The sequence below is a fragment of the Cyprinus carpio genome, chromosome B22, assembly GCF_018340385.1.
Source record: "Cyprinus carpio isolate SPL01 chromosome B22, ASM1834038v1, whole genome shotgun sequence".
NCBI lineage: Eukaryota > Metazoa > Chordata > Actinopteri > Cypriniformes > Cyprinidae > Cyprinus > Cyprinus carpio.
Genome location: NC_056618.1, coordinates 31,995,619 through 32,013,430, shown reverse-complemented (window position 1 = coordinate 32,013,430; position 17,812 = coordinate 31,995,619). Strand labels below are relative to the sequence as shown.

Here is a 17,812-nt window from a genome sequence, read left to right as displayed (position 1 = left end):
ATTGTGCCATAGCTGCCTGCTACCTGGTCTCTCTTATAGCTTTTCATTCTATGTTTATTCCTCGCTTATTGTCCCCAATCCTTATTTTCCAAGCCGACGCTTACACAGACTTCATCTAATTAAACATAAATGTTGCATCTCTATCAGAGACCTGCACCTCAGTGTCTAATGATTAACTTTATTTAGAGCTTTATTGCCATTGCTTGCTCTTGCTTTTAACACTGTGCTCTAAGGCTTTTAGCGTGTTTGCGATCACTGTGCTTTTCCAGATAAGGTATTAAATTACCCAGTGTCCTTTTTGTGTGCATGTAATGAGAGAGAGTGCCCTTTCTATGTTCTCCAGATGTGGTCCGATAACAGTAATAGAACAGCTAGGGGGCAGGGGCGGTGGTTTCCCATCAGCCCCATCATGTTTTGTTGTTTCATTATTTAGTTATTTTGTGTCGTCGTCATTCTGCTCGCATGCAATGTTCAGATCTGATTGTTTTCCCTCTTGTACGTCCATGCCGGTCTGGTATTTGCCATTTCGTCTTATTGAATAATTAGGGTTGTGGGATCAATGAAAAAGATGGATTTTTCATGGAAACATGATTTTTATGTATTCTTATGGGATCCAAGGGTTATATTATGGCTAGATGGACAGGCCTTTTGTAATACTGATTGTGATGGAACAACTGTCTTTACTCACATCAATACTGCCCTAACTCTTCAATTGCCTCTCTTCAGAGAAAAGTGCAGTCACAATCTCTGTTGGGCAGCGGTGATGAAGCAAACCTGAAGTTAATACTGCTTTGTCACTACTGCCTTTAAATGCAGAGCATACCTCTCTATGAGAGACCAATCCCTTCCCCAGTGAATGCACAATGGTTTCCCCAGAGCAATCCAATGGCACCAAAAGTAGATTATCCACATTCAAATTCCAAAACAAACATACATCAACCAACCATCCAACAAACAGGCCGTCAGATTAAGAATAGCAGAAGAAAATAAGCATTGACTTGTCACTACCACCGTTAAATGCAGAGCAAGAACCCCTCAAGCCTGATTTTTTCCCCCCAGTGCATGCACTATGGTTTCCCCGTAGGTCCAGGGAGGGACCAGGGAGGGAATTCTTCAAAACCTAAAGTAGAGTGTTTTCTGAGACACAGCTATGCTTTGCTGCTGACTGACCAAGAAGGTGGCTGTGTGATGAGGTGTAGCTGAAGTTAATATCACTGCTTCCTTTAAATGCAGAGCATGCCTCTCCTCAAGAGACTGGTCTCAACTGTGCATGGGATTGTCCCAATGGGTTCAAGAAAGGAGTAGGCAGGGAATCCCAAACTACAAGAGGTAGAGTTGCCGCACCAACTCACTATGCCGTTGCCCTGGGAAAGCCAGGTTGTCACACTGTCAGAAGAAAGTGCAAAAAATTGTACCTTGTACATAAAATGCCTTGTCACTGGGGTAAAAGCCTGTACCTTATTTAGGGTTGCATATATAAGGTACGGGGGTGGGGGTACCTTGGAGGGTACTGTCCCAATAATGAGCACAGTTATTTTTCTGAGGATGTTTATAAGCTGCCAGCTTTTGAATTCCAGATTGCAAGTGTAGAGTCTGTAGACCACTGGACCCTGCCTGTGCCTGAACATTTATTAACACGTCCAGACCTTCACAGTCCAGTTATTTATGGGATAGTTCACCCAAAAATGAAAATTCTGTCACTAATTACTCACCCTCATGTCCTTCCAAACCCATAAGGACTTTAGATATTCAGAACAAAAATGTAGATATTTTTGATGAAGTCCAAGAGCTTTCTGACCTTCCATAGACAACAATGCAAGTATGTTCATGGCACAGAAAGTTAGTAAGGACATCTTTAAAATAGTTATGTTATGTAGTGTTTTGAAGCTACTAAAAAAAAAAAACAAAAAAAAAAAAGTTATTCAAAAATACCTTATTCAACAATTTCTTCTCTTCCGTTTCAAGGCGCATGCGTGTTCTACGTCATAACGCCGGCTCCTACATCAGTAGCATCATACACATGCGTTGTGGTACTCTCGTGAACACGCGTCGAAGACTAAAATGGAAGAGAAGAAATTGTTGAATAAAGTCTGTATTTTTGATTTCTTTGTGCACAAAAGTATTCTCTTGGCTTTATAAAATTAAGGTTGGACCACTGATGTCACATGGACTATTTTAACGATGTCCTTACTACTTTTCTGGGCCTTGAATGTGCCAGTTGCAATGCTGTTTATGCAGGGTCAGAAAGCTCTCGGATTTCATCAAAAATTTCAGTTTTAAAGATTAATGAAGGTATTATGGGTTTGGAATGACAAGAGGGTGAGTAATTAATGGCAGCATTTTCATTTTTGGGTGAACTACCTCTTTAAAATCTCCTTTCAGTTCAACCTCATTTTCCTATGTGCACTTGATTCCCCCTCTTTTAATATTTGAAAATCATTTTGAATGAACACCTCTTCAGGCCTCTTTATCAGGCTTTGCACAGCCTGGCACATAATGTAAGTGATGTCTTGTTGTATAACTTACCAAGAATCAGACTTGGAGCACTGTAAATCCTAAACTATAGAAAAGGTTGGTTTGATCTTTGTTGGTAGATTGATCTTATTCAGAGACAGAAAGGCGTAACCTAAAGTATTTGTGAAGTGACTACCCATAGTTTGCTATTGTAATTTTTGTTGTTTCATGATTTAAAAAATCATAGACTTGCTGAATGAATGTGTTTTTCTTTACAGAGCCCTGTCCATCATTACTGCATACACACACATATGAACTAACTACTCAATAAAAAAAACACAACGATACAAGTCCTCAAAAACATCTTCATAAACACAACAAAAACTGAAACTCAAACCTCAAAATCAGCCAGAAGTTGAAGCTTCAGCACACTGAAGCAAACAGAGCAACGTTTTGAAAGTACTATAGAGAGTACAGAGCAACGTTTTGAAAGTACTATAGAGATACTGGTTTAAACTACTGGTTTAAATTTGTAGCCGATTGTTTTCTCCGCCCCACTGATCAGTGAAACTACTGGTTTAAATTTGTAGCCGATTGTTTTCTCCGCCCCACTGATCAGCGCTCTAACACTGTGGCTTTCCACTAACTCAATCAGAGCCTGTAAATTATTCAGTATGACTATGTAATCATGACTGCCACTTGATATTTGAACTGAATTACCATCATCTTCCATTTTCGGTGTAAAATGAATCTTTGCATAGTTCAAGTTACTTAGTCATTGAAATATTCATTAGATGTGTTTGATTATATCGATAAGAATTGCCTAATAACAAGACTTCTGGAACTTTTGAAGAAAAAGTTTTGCTTGCCCATGCAAACATCAACGCCACAATGCTAGTGTGCTGCGAATGTGATTTAAGCATTTGCTAGGCACTTTTTTGGGTGTTGTAGATGGCTAGAACTGTGTGGTTCCTATGGTTTTCCAGGATGATTCTAGAGTGTTGCTAGGCAGTTATTTGAGTGTTCTAGGAGGTTGCTAAGGCATTGCTAAGGTGTTCTGACTGGTTGTTGGTGTGTTGATTGACGGTGGAGTTTTTTTTTAAAAGCAAAGGCTGGGGCAGAGCTAGGGTTGGCCACCCCACTCTAGGGCTGCCACGATTAATCGCATGCATTTGTCATGCGTGTCTCATCAGTAAGCTGGTTCCGTGATTACGGTAAATATACGTCCCTGTTGTTTTCAAATGCACCGGGGAGTTCATACACAGTGGCCGTAGTTCACTGACAAGCTACGCAATATCGTGTTCATAATCGAATGCGATTAATCTCAATTATGAACAGAATATTCTGCGTAGCTTGTCAGTGAAGTACGGCTCTGTGTATTAACTGCCGCTCCCGTTTGAAAACAGGTGACAGACATTTACCGCTAATCACTGAACCAGATCTACTGATGACAAACCCACTAACAACTGCTGCTTCTGTTTTTTTTTTTTCTAAAGCAGTCAAGGCTGGGGCAGAGCTAGGGTTGGCCACCTCACTCACAACTGCTGCTTCTGTCTTTTTTTTTTCTTGACAAAAATTGTTTATTTAGACGTGGAACGTCTTTACAAGCACATCAAACGGGAGAGTTTTCAGACGCACACTCCACTTCACCTCAGTGCCAGTCGCTAATCAAACAAGCGCTGAAACGGTACAAGTGACGAAGCTTCAGTAGAACATCAGTGAACTGTGGTCAGATGAGATGTTGTCAGGCCATATGTCAGTAATTTATCACACCACCATTAATTATAATGGGTTTATGTGAAGAGTAAATTAAATTAAACATGATATTTTTTAAAGTCTGATAAATGTCAAAATTGATAGATCTCATTTATAGGCTTACTGTAATGTTGAATGGCTATAATCAATGGTCACTGGTCATTCCTAGAGACATCAGTATTAGTATCAATGATACTCGACTTCAGTCATAAAATATGCAACTAAACAAATATGAAAAAAAAATATATACTGTCTTTGTTGTTTGTTCATTAATTTGAATATTACATGTGAAAAAAAAAAAAAAAATGTGATTAATTAGTTAAAAATGTTAATCTTAGGAAAGATTAATCGTGATTAATTTCAGCAAAAAAAAAAAGTGATTAATTAGTTAAAAAGTTTTAATCAATTGACAGCTCTACTTTCTTTTGCTGCCTTTCAAGCACTGGCCTTTCATTCAAGGAATGCTAATTTAGTTTACTTTGTGCTCAATTCACCCTGTTAACGGCTTCATTCAGCTGCACACTAATTTGATAATTTGGACACCATGGAAACAACCTTTTGGGAAGAGTAGCGCACCCGCCCCTCCCGTGGTAGGGTCATTACTAAACGCAGGCTTTGGAGTCTAAGGGAAGATACAGAAGAAAGCAAAACCTGCCTGGTCTATAATGGCGGGGAATTAAACCTCAGACGTAAATGCACTTTCTCACCAGGCTTTCTCCTCTACTCTTAAATCAATGTCTTTCAGGAGAGCCGAGGCGCTGAAATTCTGCTCCTTGCAGATTGGACTTTGATTCGTATGCTACTTTGCCTGGAGGTTTGGCTGGCTCTTAGGAGCGCCTTTCATCTGTGATGATCCAAGAATTAGGAGGCACTGGTCTCCAGGGGAGTTTTTGATGTGTTTACGACCTCAGTTTCAGTGAGCGCTAAATTTAAATGAAGGGTAGATGTAGAAAAGACTGATGAGAATGTCTAAGCATCAAGACTCTGAATACAAGTGCGCTAAATGCAAATGTTTTATACCTAAATACCTGCAATTGCGGAGTCATTCTGAGTGGTCCTTGGCACCTTACCATACAGTTATTAGGGTGTTCTGGGTGGTTGCAGGTTGGTTGCTGGGGTATTCAGGGTGCTCTGCCTAATTCATAAAAGCCCATGAGCTTATCTTCAATCTATTGCTATTACTTTAATATGAATATGAATAATTTGACTGTCACTGGGTCTTATTTTACCTCATTCCGTGCAACAAGACATGCAGCCCTGTATCGGCAGTTGCATAACATCTTTTTTTGACCTCCCTGTGTCTCCAATATGGTCTCTTCATGTCTTAATTTCTTTCCTGTCAGATCCAACAGGCAGCTGAGCGGCCTGAGAGGAATTTTGTGGACACGCGGCAGTTAAAAGTGTGTGCGACCTGTTTTGACCTGTCTGTCAGTCTGTTACGGGTCCTGGAGATGACCATCACTCTAGTGCCAGAAATATTCCTGGACTGGACCCGCCCCTCCGCCGAGCTGCTGCTGCGCCGATTGGCTCAGGTGAGCGTGATTGACAGCTTGGATGTGTTCTGAAAATGTTGTTCTAAAAACTTTAAAACTTGCCAGCGCAAAGTGAATAAAATTAAATGTATTTTATGTAGACATCGAACTATTCTACTTCCACTATCCTACTACCTTTCTACACATCCCTACACTCCATCTTTATTTACACATTCCATTGTTATTAATATTATTTGGTTTTGTTTGTTTAATAAATTTAAATGATGTTTGTTTAATAAATTTAAATGATGAAATCACAAACATCAGGGTTTTACTCTGTATTTAGTCATGTCCAAAATTGGAAAGAGGTTTGTTTAAAAATCTAAATGTAAAAAGACAATTGATATGGTATATATATTTTAATGTTACCCATTTTTACGTAGTGTTTTTATTTTTATTTTTATATATATATATATATTTTAATTTTTTTGTTTGTTTGTTTGTTTTTGATATTTGTTTTTGTTTTTAAATATATTTAAATCTTACTGCAAACAAATGAAATCACAAAAAAGTAAGGGTTTTAAACTGTATTTGTTAATGTCCAAAAGTGGGTAACAGGGTTGAAAAAAAATTGCAAACCATATAAAAATAGAATGCATATAATAATTACTTTTATTAATTGTCCTTACGTCCTAAGGTTAATTATCATTTAACATTTTACTATTTTCAGAAGGTTACAAACCCCTTTTTTAATTTTCATATGCTATTTTGTACTCTACTCATGAAAAGTGCCATGCAAATGAGGAGCGGATAGCATGTTTTCAAGGCCTCAATTACGGAGGAGAAGGCTTTGAAAATGTGTTTTCTGGTGGGTTTTTCTCACAGCGCTTACGTGGGCTCTATTCCCAGCGGAGCGTCCATTCACCTGCGGCTTGTAATCAGGCTTTAACTGAAACACACCTGTGAGCACAGCAGGACTCCACACATCCTTGAGGAGCAGAACCTCATGCATAATTATCCATGTACATTTTTTCCTCTCCCTGAAGGATTTATCCTATCTTTGAATACAATTAAATGCAATGCACTATAATAAACGGCAATAATTGGTACCTGACAGCTTGGTACCTCTGAATTAAATTCTCGGGCACATGATGCTGAGTCCAAGTGGCATGCTAAAGGAGCGAAGGGAATAATTATTGTGGTCTGGTCACTTCGATTAATGACCAGATGTGTTTGATTTGCTCACTGAAACCCTTTCAGACTGAAGCAGGTTACATCTGTTCAAGTTAAAAGACCAACAAAAAAGAAAAAAACTAATTCTGTGATTTAGGGTGAGGGTAAGGGTTAGATGATTAAGGATATTTTTCAAATATATATATTTTGTGTCGTACCTATATGCATATTTTTTTTTTTTCTGTAGAACACTTTTTTTTTTTTCATTCAGTTAAAAGTCAGTGGGGTCCATTATTTTGTTATTTTGGACCCCATTGACTATTATTATATGGACATTCTTCAAAATATGTAGTGTGCTTTTTTTTCTTTTTTTTTTTTTATTTTTTGTGTGTGTTTTTGTTTTGCTTTGCTTTGCATGTTTTGTGGTTTGTAATAAGGTGTTATGTTTTTGTTTTGTTTTGTTTTTGCCTTTTTTGTCATTGCTTTGCTTTGTGTGTTTTTTTTTGTTTGTTTGTTTGTTTTGTTTTTGCTTTGTTTCTGTTTTGGCTTTGTTTGTTTGCAATATAATGTTATGTTTTTGTTTTGTGTTTTGCGTTGTTGTTTCTGCCTTGTTTTGTGTTTTGCTTTGTTTTTTTGTTTGCAATTGTTTTTTTTTTGTCTTTCCACTTGTGTTGTTGTGTTTTTTTGTTGTTTTCCCCTTTAATTTCAGGTTTGACATTTGTATTTTATTGTAATTCTATTCATACAAAAAAAAAACTTATTTCAAAACATAGATATACTAAGTTCAGGTTTGACATTTGTATTTTATTGTCTTTCTGTAGCTGCTGAACCAGGTGTTAAATCGAGTCACAGCAGAAAGAAACCTCTTTGACAGGGTGGTCAACTTGCGCCTCCCAGGTGATTCTCTTCAATTTCCTTCTTATGCAAAAATAATCTTAAATGAATTCAAATAGAAGCATTGAACATGAACGGCATGCTTTAGTACACACTTGAGGATGCACTTGAATGCAATTATATTTCTGAAGTGCTTGGTGTGCTGTGCTGAATTTAAACCTCTCAGGTATTTCGGTTCGTCCTTGATCGCGTCCCCCGTGAGCTGAAACATGGATTGTTGTAACCTAACATTATACTTTTCACATGTTCCTTTTATAGCACCTTGTTTCAAGTCCCAGAACAAATAAAAAATAATTTGATATGCATTTTGCAATGTTCTTGACATCACCTCTAAAACCCTTTCCGAAGTTTGGAAAGTCATCCTGTACACTCAGGAAATGATATGAGAAGAATAGGTCTAAAGATTACACGGCAAGCTAGTATGAAAAGTAATCCAATTCAGAAGGATACTGAGACTGTCATCAGGCCAATTTTTCAGCCTTGACATTGCAGAATGATAGATTTATAATGAATGAGGTTGGGTCATGTTGTTAGCCTGAACTTCCCTACTAGAAGGCACACAGAAAAGCCTGACTTCCAATGTTTTTGTTTTTTTTAAGTTGTTATTAGGGGACATATTGTGACCCAGGTCTCTTTGGTCTCAGATTCTGTGACCTTCAATTCCACTCATGTGGCTTTAGTAGATTTAGTTTATTCACCATTTGATGAGTTTTTATAGACATATTCATTTTTTATCATTTTTTGGGGGTATTTGATGGTCCGTCAGTGAAATTCAGAGCAAATTTGTTATGAAAGCATTATGGTGTCCTTGGGAAAAAGTCAAGCGAAGCAGCGTTAGGCAAACTTTGTTTATTTCCAGCAAGAATTCTGCTTGAACTCCATTGACCTGTGCTTCAGAAAATTGCTTTGCAGAAAGAAAATCTGAAATCACTGAAACCAGTTTTTGTTAATACCAGTGAATACATTTGTCAGAAATATATAACAGTGGAAAACGCTTTTTATAAATTTCCATTGTAAAAATTTTAAAATAATTGTAAACTTGCTAAACTAAAATGGAAAATTTATTTTGTTTTTATATTATATAAAATATAAACATGTATTTATATTAATTAAACATCTAATTTTCAGAAATGTTTATTTAGACAAAAGTATTATGAATATTAGTATTGAAAACAATAGTAGTAACTATAGTTATACACACGCAATTTTATAATATATACTGATAAGAGTTCAATTGTGCATTGTATATGTATATTGTGTGTATATTGTATAAACACACACAGTATATTTATTTTGTATTTTATTTAGAGTCACAGTAGCTGTATATCATGTCTTTTAAAACAACATCAACAAACAACAAAAACAGATTTATTTTTATTAAAAAAGTAAAAAGCCAAAAGTCATTATCTGAGCCCCTAATAAAAGCATGTTTTGTTTTGTTCGTAGGTTTGGAGAGTGTCGATCACTACCCCATCCTAGTGGCTGTTACAGGGATATTGGTGCGCATTCTGGTCGACTCCAATAAACAAGGGTGAGTTTATGGCTTAGTGTTTCATTAATTTCCTCTGTATATAATGGGATTTCCACATTTATGCGTGTTGCCGGGTTGAATTACTGCTGTAGACGGAGAAAATGTGCATTAGGGTAATATACGGTCACACCTCCCAGCTCTGCGTCGTAGTTTCACACAAACCAAGCTTCTGTTTTATTTGATTCTGTCCGGATGCGGTCAGTGCGACTCCTCGACTTGTGTTTCTGGTTCAAGAGGCTTTTTCCTTTTCAAAGAGCACATTTGTTCTGAGGAAATGGGCACACGGTGGAGGTTTGTGTGTGTTGGCATGAGTGCCGTGTGACTTTGGTCTGAGCTCCAGGAGCAATGGACCGTTAATTGCATGCTCTGCTGCCTGAGGGGAGCCTGACAGCCGCCGCGTCCCTGTTGTGTGTCTGTGGGCTGAGAAGAGGGTCAGAGCAACAGGATTCAGGACAGAACCTTTCCTGTGGGGAGGTGAAATCTAATAACGAGCTCCTGTTGAAAGAAATGAGACTTGTGAGGACAAACGGGGTCTCCAATTCATCACCATCGCTCCAGCTCTCAGGGTTTTTTTTATTTTTGTGGAATTTGAAATTTTGTTTCTACTACAAGCTGTAGCTAAGTGGCAAGTTTGTTCTTACCGTCGTATTAGTCATTCAGTCTATATAATTTTTTTTCAAGTAGACTACCATGCAAAATTAACACTTTTAATCAGCAATGACGCACATCAAAAGTGACCATAAAGACATTAATAATGTTACTCAATATTACAACTTCCAATAAATGCAGTTTTTTTAAACATATTTATCAAAGAATACAGAAAAAAAATGCATCATGGTTTCCACACAAATATTAAGCAGCACAACTGTTTCCAACACTGATAATAATAATAAATGTGTATTGAGCAGCAAATCAACATAACAGAATGATTTCTGGAGGATCATGGCAGTATATACAAAACAAAGGGCAGTATTCCCTGAGACACAGGCTGCATTTTCTTATCTGTATTTAAAAAAAAAAAAAAAAGTATTGCATATCCTTTCAAAAGACATCTCTTTCAGAAATGTATTTTTTGATATGTAGCTTTGATATTTGTCTGGTTGATGAAATATTGAAATCTAGCAGGCATGTAACTAGGATCAAGGACACTTCTGAGGATATTTAAAAGATAGCTCTGCATGTAGCTGGAATCTGGAAATGGGCAGTGGGCAGGCTTTTATTGCCATCGCTCTTGAACTTCTCAAACCTGTGGCCAGTGATGATCCTCAGAAGAGTGCCGAACCTGCTTTGAGCTTCCAAGACGCACACATGAGTTCGGAAACTTATCTCAGGAAGAATAATGCATCATTCTGAGATCTGATTCCTGGAAAACCCTGATGGACGGTTCTCGGTCGTTGAAGGCGTGTGGATTAGTGTGAGCGCTGAGCAGATGTTTAACACTTCACAGGCTTGAGAAGGAAGGGTAGTGTAGAAACATCTGTTTAATGTGTGTGTATCGTGAATGAGTCAATACTTTAGAGATAACGAGAGAAAAAGTGTGGACAGATAAATCGCACAGAATTGAAATGACGTCAAACAGCATCCAGTAGAAGCCTGAGTGTGGGTTTACTGGTATTTAATTTACAGTAAAATCAGGCCTCTGATTTCTTGATTTGATATCACTGTTGCATTTTGAGGGTTTGACTGCCGGTTCATTATTCTTTATGTGCAGCTGATTTAGTAGTTCAATGTCTTTTGAGATTAACTGTTAGATTTAATAACATGGACACCTTCTTTAGATTTGTTAAATTTACATTTGTTTAATCTTTGTTTTTTTAGTTTTTTTTTTGCTTCGTTTTGTTTTTATTTTGCCTTTTTTTGTTGTTTTTGTTCTTTTTTTGTTCTGATGTGTTTGTGTGTGTGTTTGTTTTTTTTGTGGGTTTTTTTTTGTGGTTTTGTTTGGTCTTGTTTTGTTTTGATTTTGTTCTAATATGTTTTTTGTTGTTGTTTCTTTTTGCTTTGTTTTGTGGTTTTGTTTAGATTTGTGTGCTACATTATTTTAAATGTATTTTTATTATATAAATATCTTGTAAATGTCTCAGTATAAATATATGTAGTCTTTAAATTAAACAAGGTCACAAAAACAAGAAAATGTTATTTGTAATTGTTTTAAATTGGATATCATGTCAGTTGTTCATGTGCAATATGGTGTAATAGAATATAGGACAGTATATACTATATAAAATATGATGATACAATATACATTGTCATGCAGGAAAAGACATAAACACAGGGATATTGTTACAGTACATGTCTAATTTAGGAATCCTTTTTTTTTTTTTTTTTTTTCTAAAACAGACAAAACTAAATATTTAAATACAGTTTGCACTGTTTATGTTCTGATTTTTAGGGATAATTAATTGTACCTAACTACATTTTCTGCCTTGTTTGTTGACATTATTTATGCATTTAAAATATATATAAATGCATTTAAAATATATTTAAATACATTTCTCACCTCTTGTAAACTTGTATAGATACATTTAATTATGTAAGTATTGAATTATTGTTATTTCATGTCATATTTAAACATTTTCTTCCATTTAATTTTGTTAGTTATATCCCTCCTTAATTTTATATGTTAGTGAATTATGTAATACGTATCTTAAGAGGTCTTCAGGACCTACTGAGCTGCTTTGCAGTTTTTCTGCTGTTGCCCACGGCAACTGCACCAATTACCCAGAATGCTTTGGTGCTCTCTTATCTTCTCAAGATGGCCTAGCTTCTCTCTCCACACGCTGCGATAAAACCTGACCTTTCTCTTTGAATGTCACTAGGCTTCTTCTACTTGTTTTATAAGGTCTTATAAGGTCTTTTGATAAGGTCGCACTAAGCCTGTACACGCACTGGACACAGACATTGAGTTTGTCAGGTCACTTCTGTTTACAGGTGAACACGAGAGATTGTGTCTTGAGAAGATGACCTTTACGCACTTGAATAACACCTCAGGTAAAAGTTAAGGTGAAAAACAACTGTCCTCACTGCGTTTAGAAGTGTGCAGCATGTCTGTAGGTTTTCATTTGACTTGTTCTCGACTCGCTGATGGTTTGTTCTGACTTGAAAGCCAGACAGTTCCTTGATAATCCAGTTTGTTGGTAGATATCATATGTTCAGAAATAAAGCATTATGATTATTATCATCTTATTACCTCCCAACAACTTATCATCTATAATAATTAATTAAACAAACTAGGTTTGGGAACAGTTGTGACAAATGATTGAGGAATTTAAAGAATGAGTAAAAAAAAAAAACACTCTTTGAATCAGTTTAATGACTCACTTGTTGGGATTTGATGCATTCACTGAACTTCTATTTATAATTAATTAATTAAAAAAAAGAGCATTAACCAAAAATATTATTTTCGTTTGGTGTATTTACAGCATGTCAAATATTGTTTATTACCCATTATTTTATATATATATTATTATTATTTTTATTTTTATTTTTTTTGGGTGGGGGGGTGTAGGAATTAAGGACTGTTGCATTGTTGCTTTTTGTTTTTGTTACATTCTTTTGTTTTGTTGCTTTGGTTTTTTGTTTAGTTTTTAGTTGCATTGTTTTGTTGCTTAGTTGTTGTTTTTTGTGTGTTTTTATTTGTTGCTTTGTCTTGTCGGAATTAAGGACAGTTAAGTAATATTCCTTACCTTTCCCATGTCTTCTTCTTTTTATTTATTTTTATTTTTTTTTTTTTTGCTTTCTCTGTTTAGTTTTGTTGCTTTGTTTTGTTACTTTTTTAAGACTCATCACAGAAAATATCACAAAAACTGCGTGTATAATAGTTGCTAAAGAATAAGATGTTATTTGTAATTGTTTTAGGTTGGATATAATGGTTTTTGTTTTGTTTTGTTTTTTACCCAAAAATCTAAAGGGTAGAAAATTGCCTCTTTAACACATCTGCTATCATCAGATGGTACATGGGGAGCAAACTGAACTGCTGCTAAATTTGGCATATTATATCAGGCACATATTCGCTAACGAGAAAATAATTGGTGTGACACCTGGCACCTTTCCTCTTTCTGACTTCCTTCAGAAATCTGCACTTGCTCGGTGTATCGGCTGTTGTCATGGTACTTTATTCTGTCCTATTGAAACATTCAACTTAAAAATGTGGACTGAGCTAATTTACTTCATTTGTATGCATGTCTTGCATGTTTTGATATGCATGTGTGCAATTTAGAGGGTTTTTATTTATTTATTTTTTTTGGTCCACAAATTTGATTTCAAGCATAGAGAATCAAGCTTGAAATTAAAAGCAACCATTCGGAATGACTTAAGGTTACTTGTCCCTGAACATTATGCAGTTTATTTAGTGTGAAGTTCTTTGCAGCTTGAGTTGCATTAGCATTAGCAGTGTTTGAGTCATAAATTAAAAGCTGTACTTTTAATAAAGAAGAATTAGAACCTAATAATCTGGATGTAATTATCAGAATAAAGTTTTTCTGTTAACTAATATAACTCATTAACTCTAGGCTGTTTACAGCTGGCTAGCAAATTGGGATGCTACTCTACAGTATATTGTACACTCAAAGACATGTATTTAATGCTTCGAATGTGGTTTGTCCAATCAGAATTTAGAGCCTCTCTTTTATATCTATTATGATAGTTTGCTATACTATTGGTTGTGGAGCTTCAGTTATAGCTAACAAATTAACTGATGCTCTTAAACTCATGCATTTGTAGCAATAAGACAAATCTAGTATTCCTTTGAGAGGGAATGACATCAGATAGACTAGTATGATTAAATATTTCAGTTATACAATTAACAATGGCCCTCATTTTGAATGTGATTTGTCTGCTAGACACTCTCATTTTAACATCAGTGTAATGGAGTGACCAGTAAATGCGTGACTGTATGGGAAATGGGAAACACATGTTAGTCCAGCCTTGATGCTCTCCCTATCAGCCTTTACAGTGAGGTCAGTTCTCTTAGCAACTGGGATCCTTAATTCATGTCCAGTTAGCGTTTCACATCTCCTGTTAACTGCTCCAGACTGCCTGCAATTCTCCACAGGAACCAAAGAGCTTTGTGGGACCTCTGCCAAGTTCCTCGGGTGTGGTTGAGACTGCCATCCTATAGCTTTTAGTGTACAAACCACATTGAGCCTCACCAACAAACAAACTTATCGTGAATTGAAAAAAAATGTCCTTTGTACATGCATTGAAAGTCAGTGGACTCCAACATTTGACCTCCTGAGGGGTTTGAGTTGTTCTCCGGTTCTGCTCATCATCTTGGAGTTAAAAAGTCAAGAAAATTATGGTCGATGATGACATTTCTATCTCGTTCATAGAAAAGAATTGCGCTAATGAGCTCCTCATTGTATCCTGTCCTTTAGAGGTCACTTAAAACTGTTCTCTTGAGGTCATAAAACATCCCAGGGCACTTAAGTTAAAGAGTAATGGGTGTTACCTTGGTTTTGACCTTGGTCTTTGGGATAAATGTCCCCTGAAGGTCCATTAAGACCCTTCTTAATAATCTCCCTAATGTGAATTACTTCTCTGAGATCATCTTCTGTCCACCCCCATAGGCATAATGGTGATGGACTGCTGCAGTATTGTTCAGAGGTGGAGGTCAATGGAAGTTCTTCAACAAGGGCTAAACTGCTACCATTTTCTAAAAGTTTTTGGCTGTACCATAGAAACATTATAAGATGATAAAACCATGGTAAATATTGATGTCTTTGGTGTCACGTGTAGCACTGGAAATTAATTTTCTTAAGAAAATGTGTTGTAAGGGTAAGAATGCATTATTTATTTATTTATTTGCATTGAAAAACATGAGACGCTAGCTTTGACATGGAAAGAATCAAGTTCTCGTGAAGCGTTTTCATACATACATATACATATATATATATATATATATATATATATATATATATATATATATATATATATATATAGAACAGTTAATGCTTTGCCGATTACATGTTTCCGTATAGTGTACGTTTTGTGCGCACAATGTGGATAAGCTACAAGACATAACGTGTTTGCAGTGTGGGACTTTATTATGACTAAAAATCATGCTAGAGTAGCAATATGTAAAATTTGTTTGGCTAAAATATCGCAAGGCATCTCATTTCCAAAGAATTTTACCACCTGTGAACGTGACACCCCGAACAGTAGACCAGGTGCAATTACCAGTTACCGAAATTAAATTACCAAAACTTTATTTTAGTTTCTTTGTTTCGGTAAAAAAATAAAAGTATTTGCATAATATCAGTTTAAATTGTGACTGATTATGTAAATGTTTATAGAAATATCGATGCATTATTGTGAGGAAGAAGAATTATGGAATATTGATATCTGATTTTAACATACTTCGTCAGACTTTAGCCATCATCAAGTTAGCCTAAACGGTAGTTTATGTGTTTTAAATTTCAAAACTTGAAGCAGCAAATATCATATCTTTTTATTTTAAAAGTAGATGCCATAAACATGCATGGAAGCCTGTGGGATAAAAAAAAAAAAAAAAAAACATAGGTCATTTGGTAAATTTTGACTTTATCTTGTAAATGTGAGAGATAAACTCAGAATTACGAGAGATAATTTTGTCTTTTTTTTTTTCTCTCGCAAATTTTATTTATCATATCTTTTTTTTCATCAACAAAACTTTCTCAAAATTCTGACTTTTCTTCTTAGAATTCTGAGTTTATATTTCATGATATCTAGTGTTATCACGGTTAACATTTAGCATTAAAAAAAAAATATTGACTTTGCATTTCAGAGTTTTGATATATAAATTCAGAATAACAAGAAAAAAGTCTGAATTGTGAGGTAAAGTCATAATTACACACTTTTTATCCTGTGGCAGAAACAAGCTTCCATAGTAATATACGAGCAACAATGGTCAAATATGTCTGTCTAGCACATGTTCAGATTCTGTACAAATACAATGCATAAGGAGTGCAGGGGAATGCAAAAACATGCTAAATGATTAGCCTGTTTATATACCATCATACTTGCATGTTTGTCCAAGTTACTTCAGAGAACATCATGATATTACTGTGATATATATCCAAACACTTGGAAGTCGTGGCCTAATGGTTTTAGAGTTTGACTTCTAACCCTAAGGTTGTGGTTTGAGTCTCGGGCCAGCAATACCATGACTGAGGTGCCCTTGAGCAAGGCACCGAACCCCCAACTGCTCCCCGGGCACCGCAGCATAAATGATACCCACTGCTCTGGGTGTGTGTTCACAGTGGGTGTGTGTTCACTGCTGTGTGTGTACATTTTTGATGGGTTAAATGCAGAGCACGAATTCTGAGTATGGGTCACCATACTTGGCTGTATGTATCTTCACTTCAGTTCACTAAACACTTGGCATTAGCATGATAATATCATGGTATTGTATCCCAAAAAAACACAATGGCACTTTTTTAGCATGAAGTCCTACACCATTAATTGAGCTACAAATATAATGAAATATCCATATACTGAATCTAATATTCATCCTGAAAATAAAGCACATGACAGATAAAAAGGCATTAGCATTATTAGCATCATTTCATACGGTATAGCCTTTGTGTGGCGATTGTGTTTGTTTTGACAGTCTTACATTGAGCACGCATTCGTTAGCGGCTCATTCATATGCGGGGCTTGATGAAGCAGAGCCAAAACTGTGTCATTTTGCCACTTTTTAATTAGCCCATTTCTCCTTTAGCCCACTGACAAAAGCTAAGAGAGGACAAAGCAAAGCAGCAATAATGCTGGCGTCACCCTCCATTAACTGAAGTGTCAGACATGTTCTTCTCTGCAGCTGGCGCTACAGAAGAAACAAAGCCAAAAAGGTTTTCCTTAGACAACACTTGTGGTTTAGTTACTTACTTAGGACGTTTGTTAGGATGTTTGTTATTTGAGAAGATAATGAACCAAATGTCTATGCTGATTTTCTTTTAACAAAGTTTGATAGTCTGTACAGAATATGGTGTGTTTGACAGGATTAATGATACAACTAAATGATGGCAAAAAAAATAATAAATGTCTTATAGCTAATGAACCGAATGGCTGAACCAATCATTTATCAAAGTGTGATGCACTGTACAGAATGTGATTGTATGGCAGGATTAGTGATGCAATGAAACGGCAACAAATAAAAAAATTGTCTGAAAGTTAATTAAACGAAAAGCTGTATCAATTTCAGTTTAACAAATTCTGATAGACTGTACGGAATGTGATGTTTATGTCAGAATTCATGATGTAACGCAATTACGTCAAATGAAAAAAAATAGTCTGAAAACTATTGTAACAAATGGCTATATCTATCTTCGTTTTTCAAAGTGTGATACACTGTACAGAATGTGATGTGCATGTCAGGATTAGCGATGCAATGAAATTGTGAAAAAAAAAAAAAACTGTCAGAAATCTAATAAAAAAAAGGGCTAAATTGATATTTTCCCTTTAACAGTGTCATACAATGTACAGAATGTGATGTGTATATCAGAATAAGTGATGCAATGAAATTGCGTAAAATAAAAAATAAATGAAAAACGTCCGAAAC

General features: G+C 35.8%; 1 protein-coding gene across 1 annotated transcript in view; it reads left to right on the top strand.

Moving 5' to 3' along the window:
* The window catches only part of LOC109091386 (E3 ubiquitin-protein ligase RNF123-like), a 121,102-nt gene that overhangs the window by 41,272 nt on the left and 62,018 nt on the right, over positions 1-17,812 (top strand). Inside the window, 5 exon segments of the mRNA XM_042749926.1 lie at positions 2,733-2,753; positions 3,334-3,364; positions 5,465-5,741; positions 7,676-7,751; positions 9,195-9,279. Of these exon segments, the coding sequence (XP_042605860.1) occupies positions 2,733-2,753; positions 3,334-3,364; positions 5,465-5,741; positions 7,676-7,751; positions 9,195-9,279 (490 nt within the window).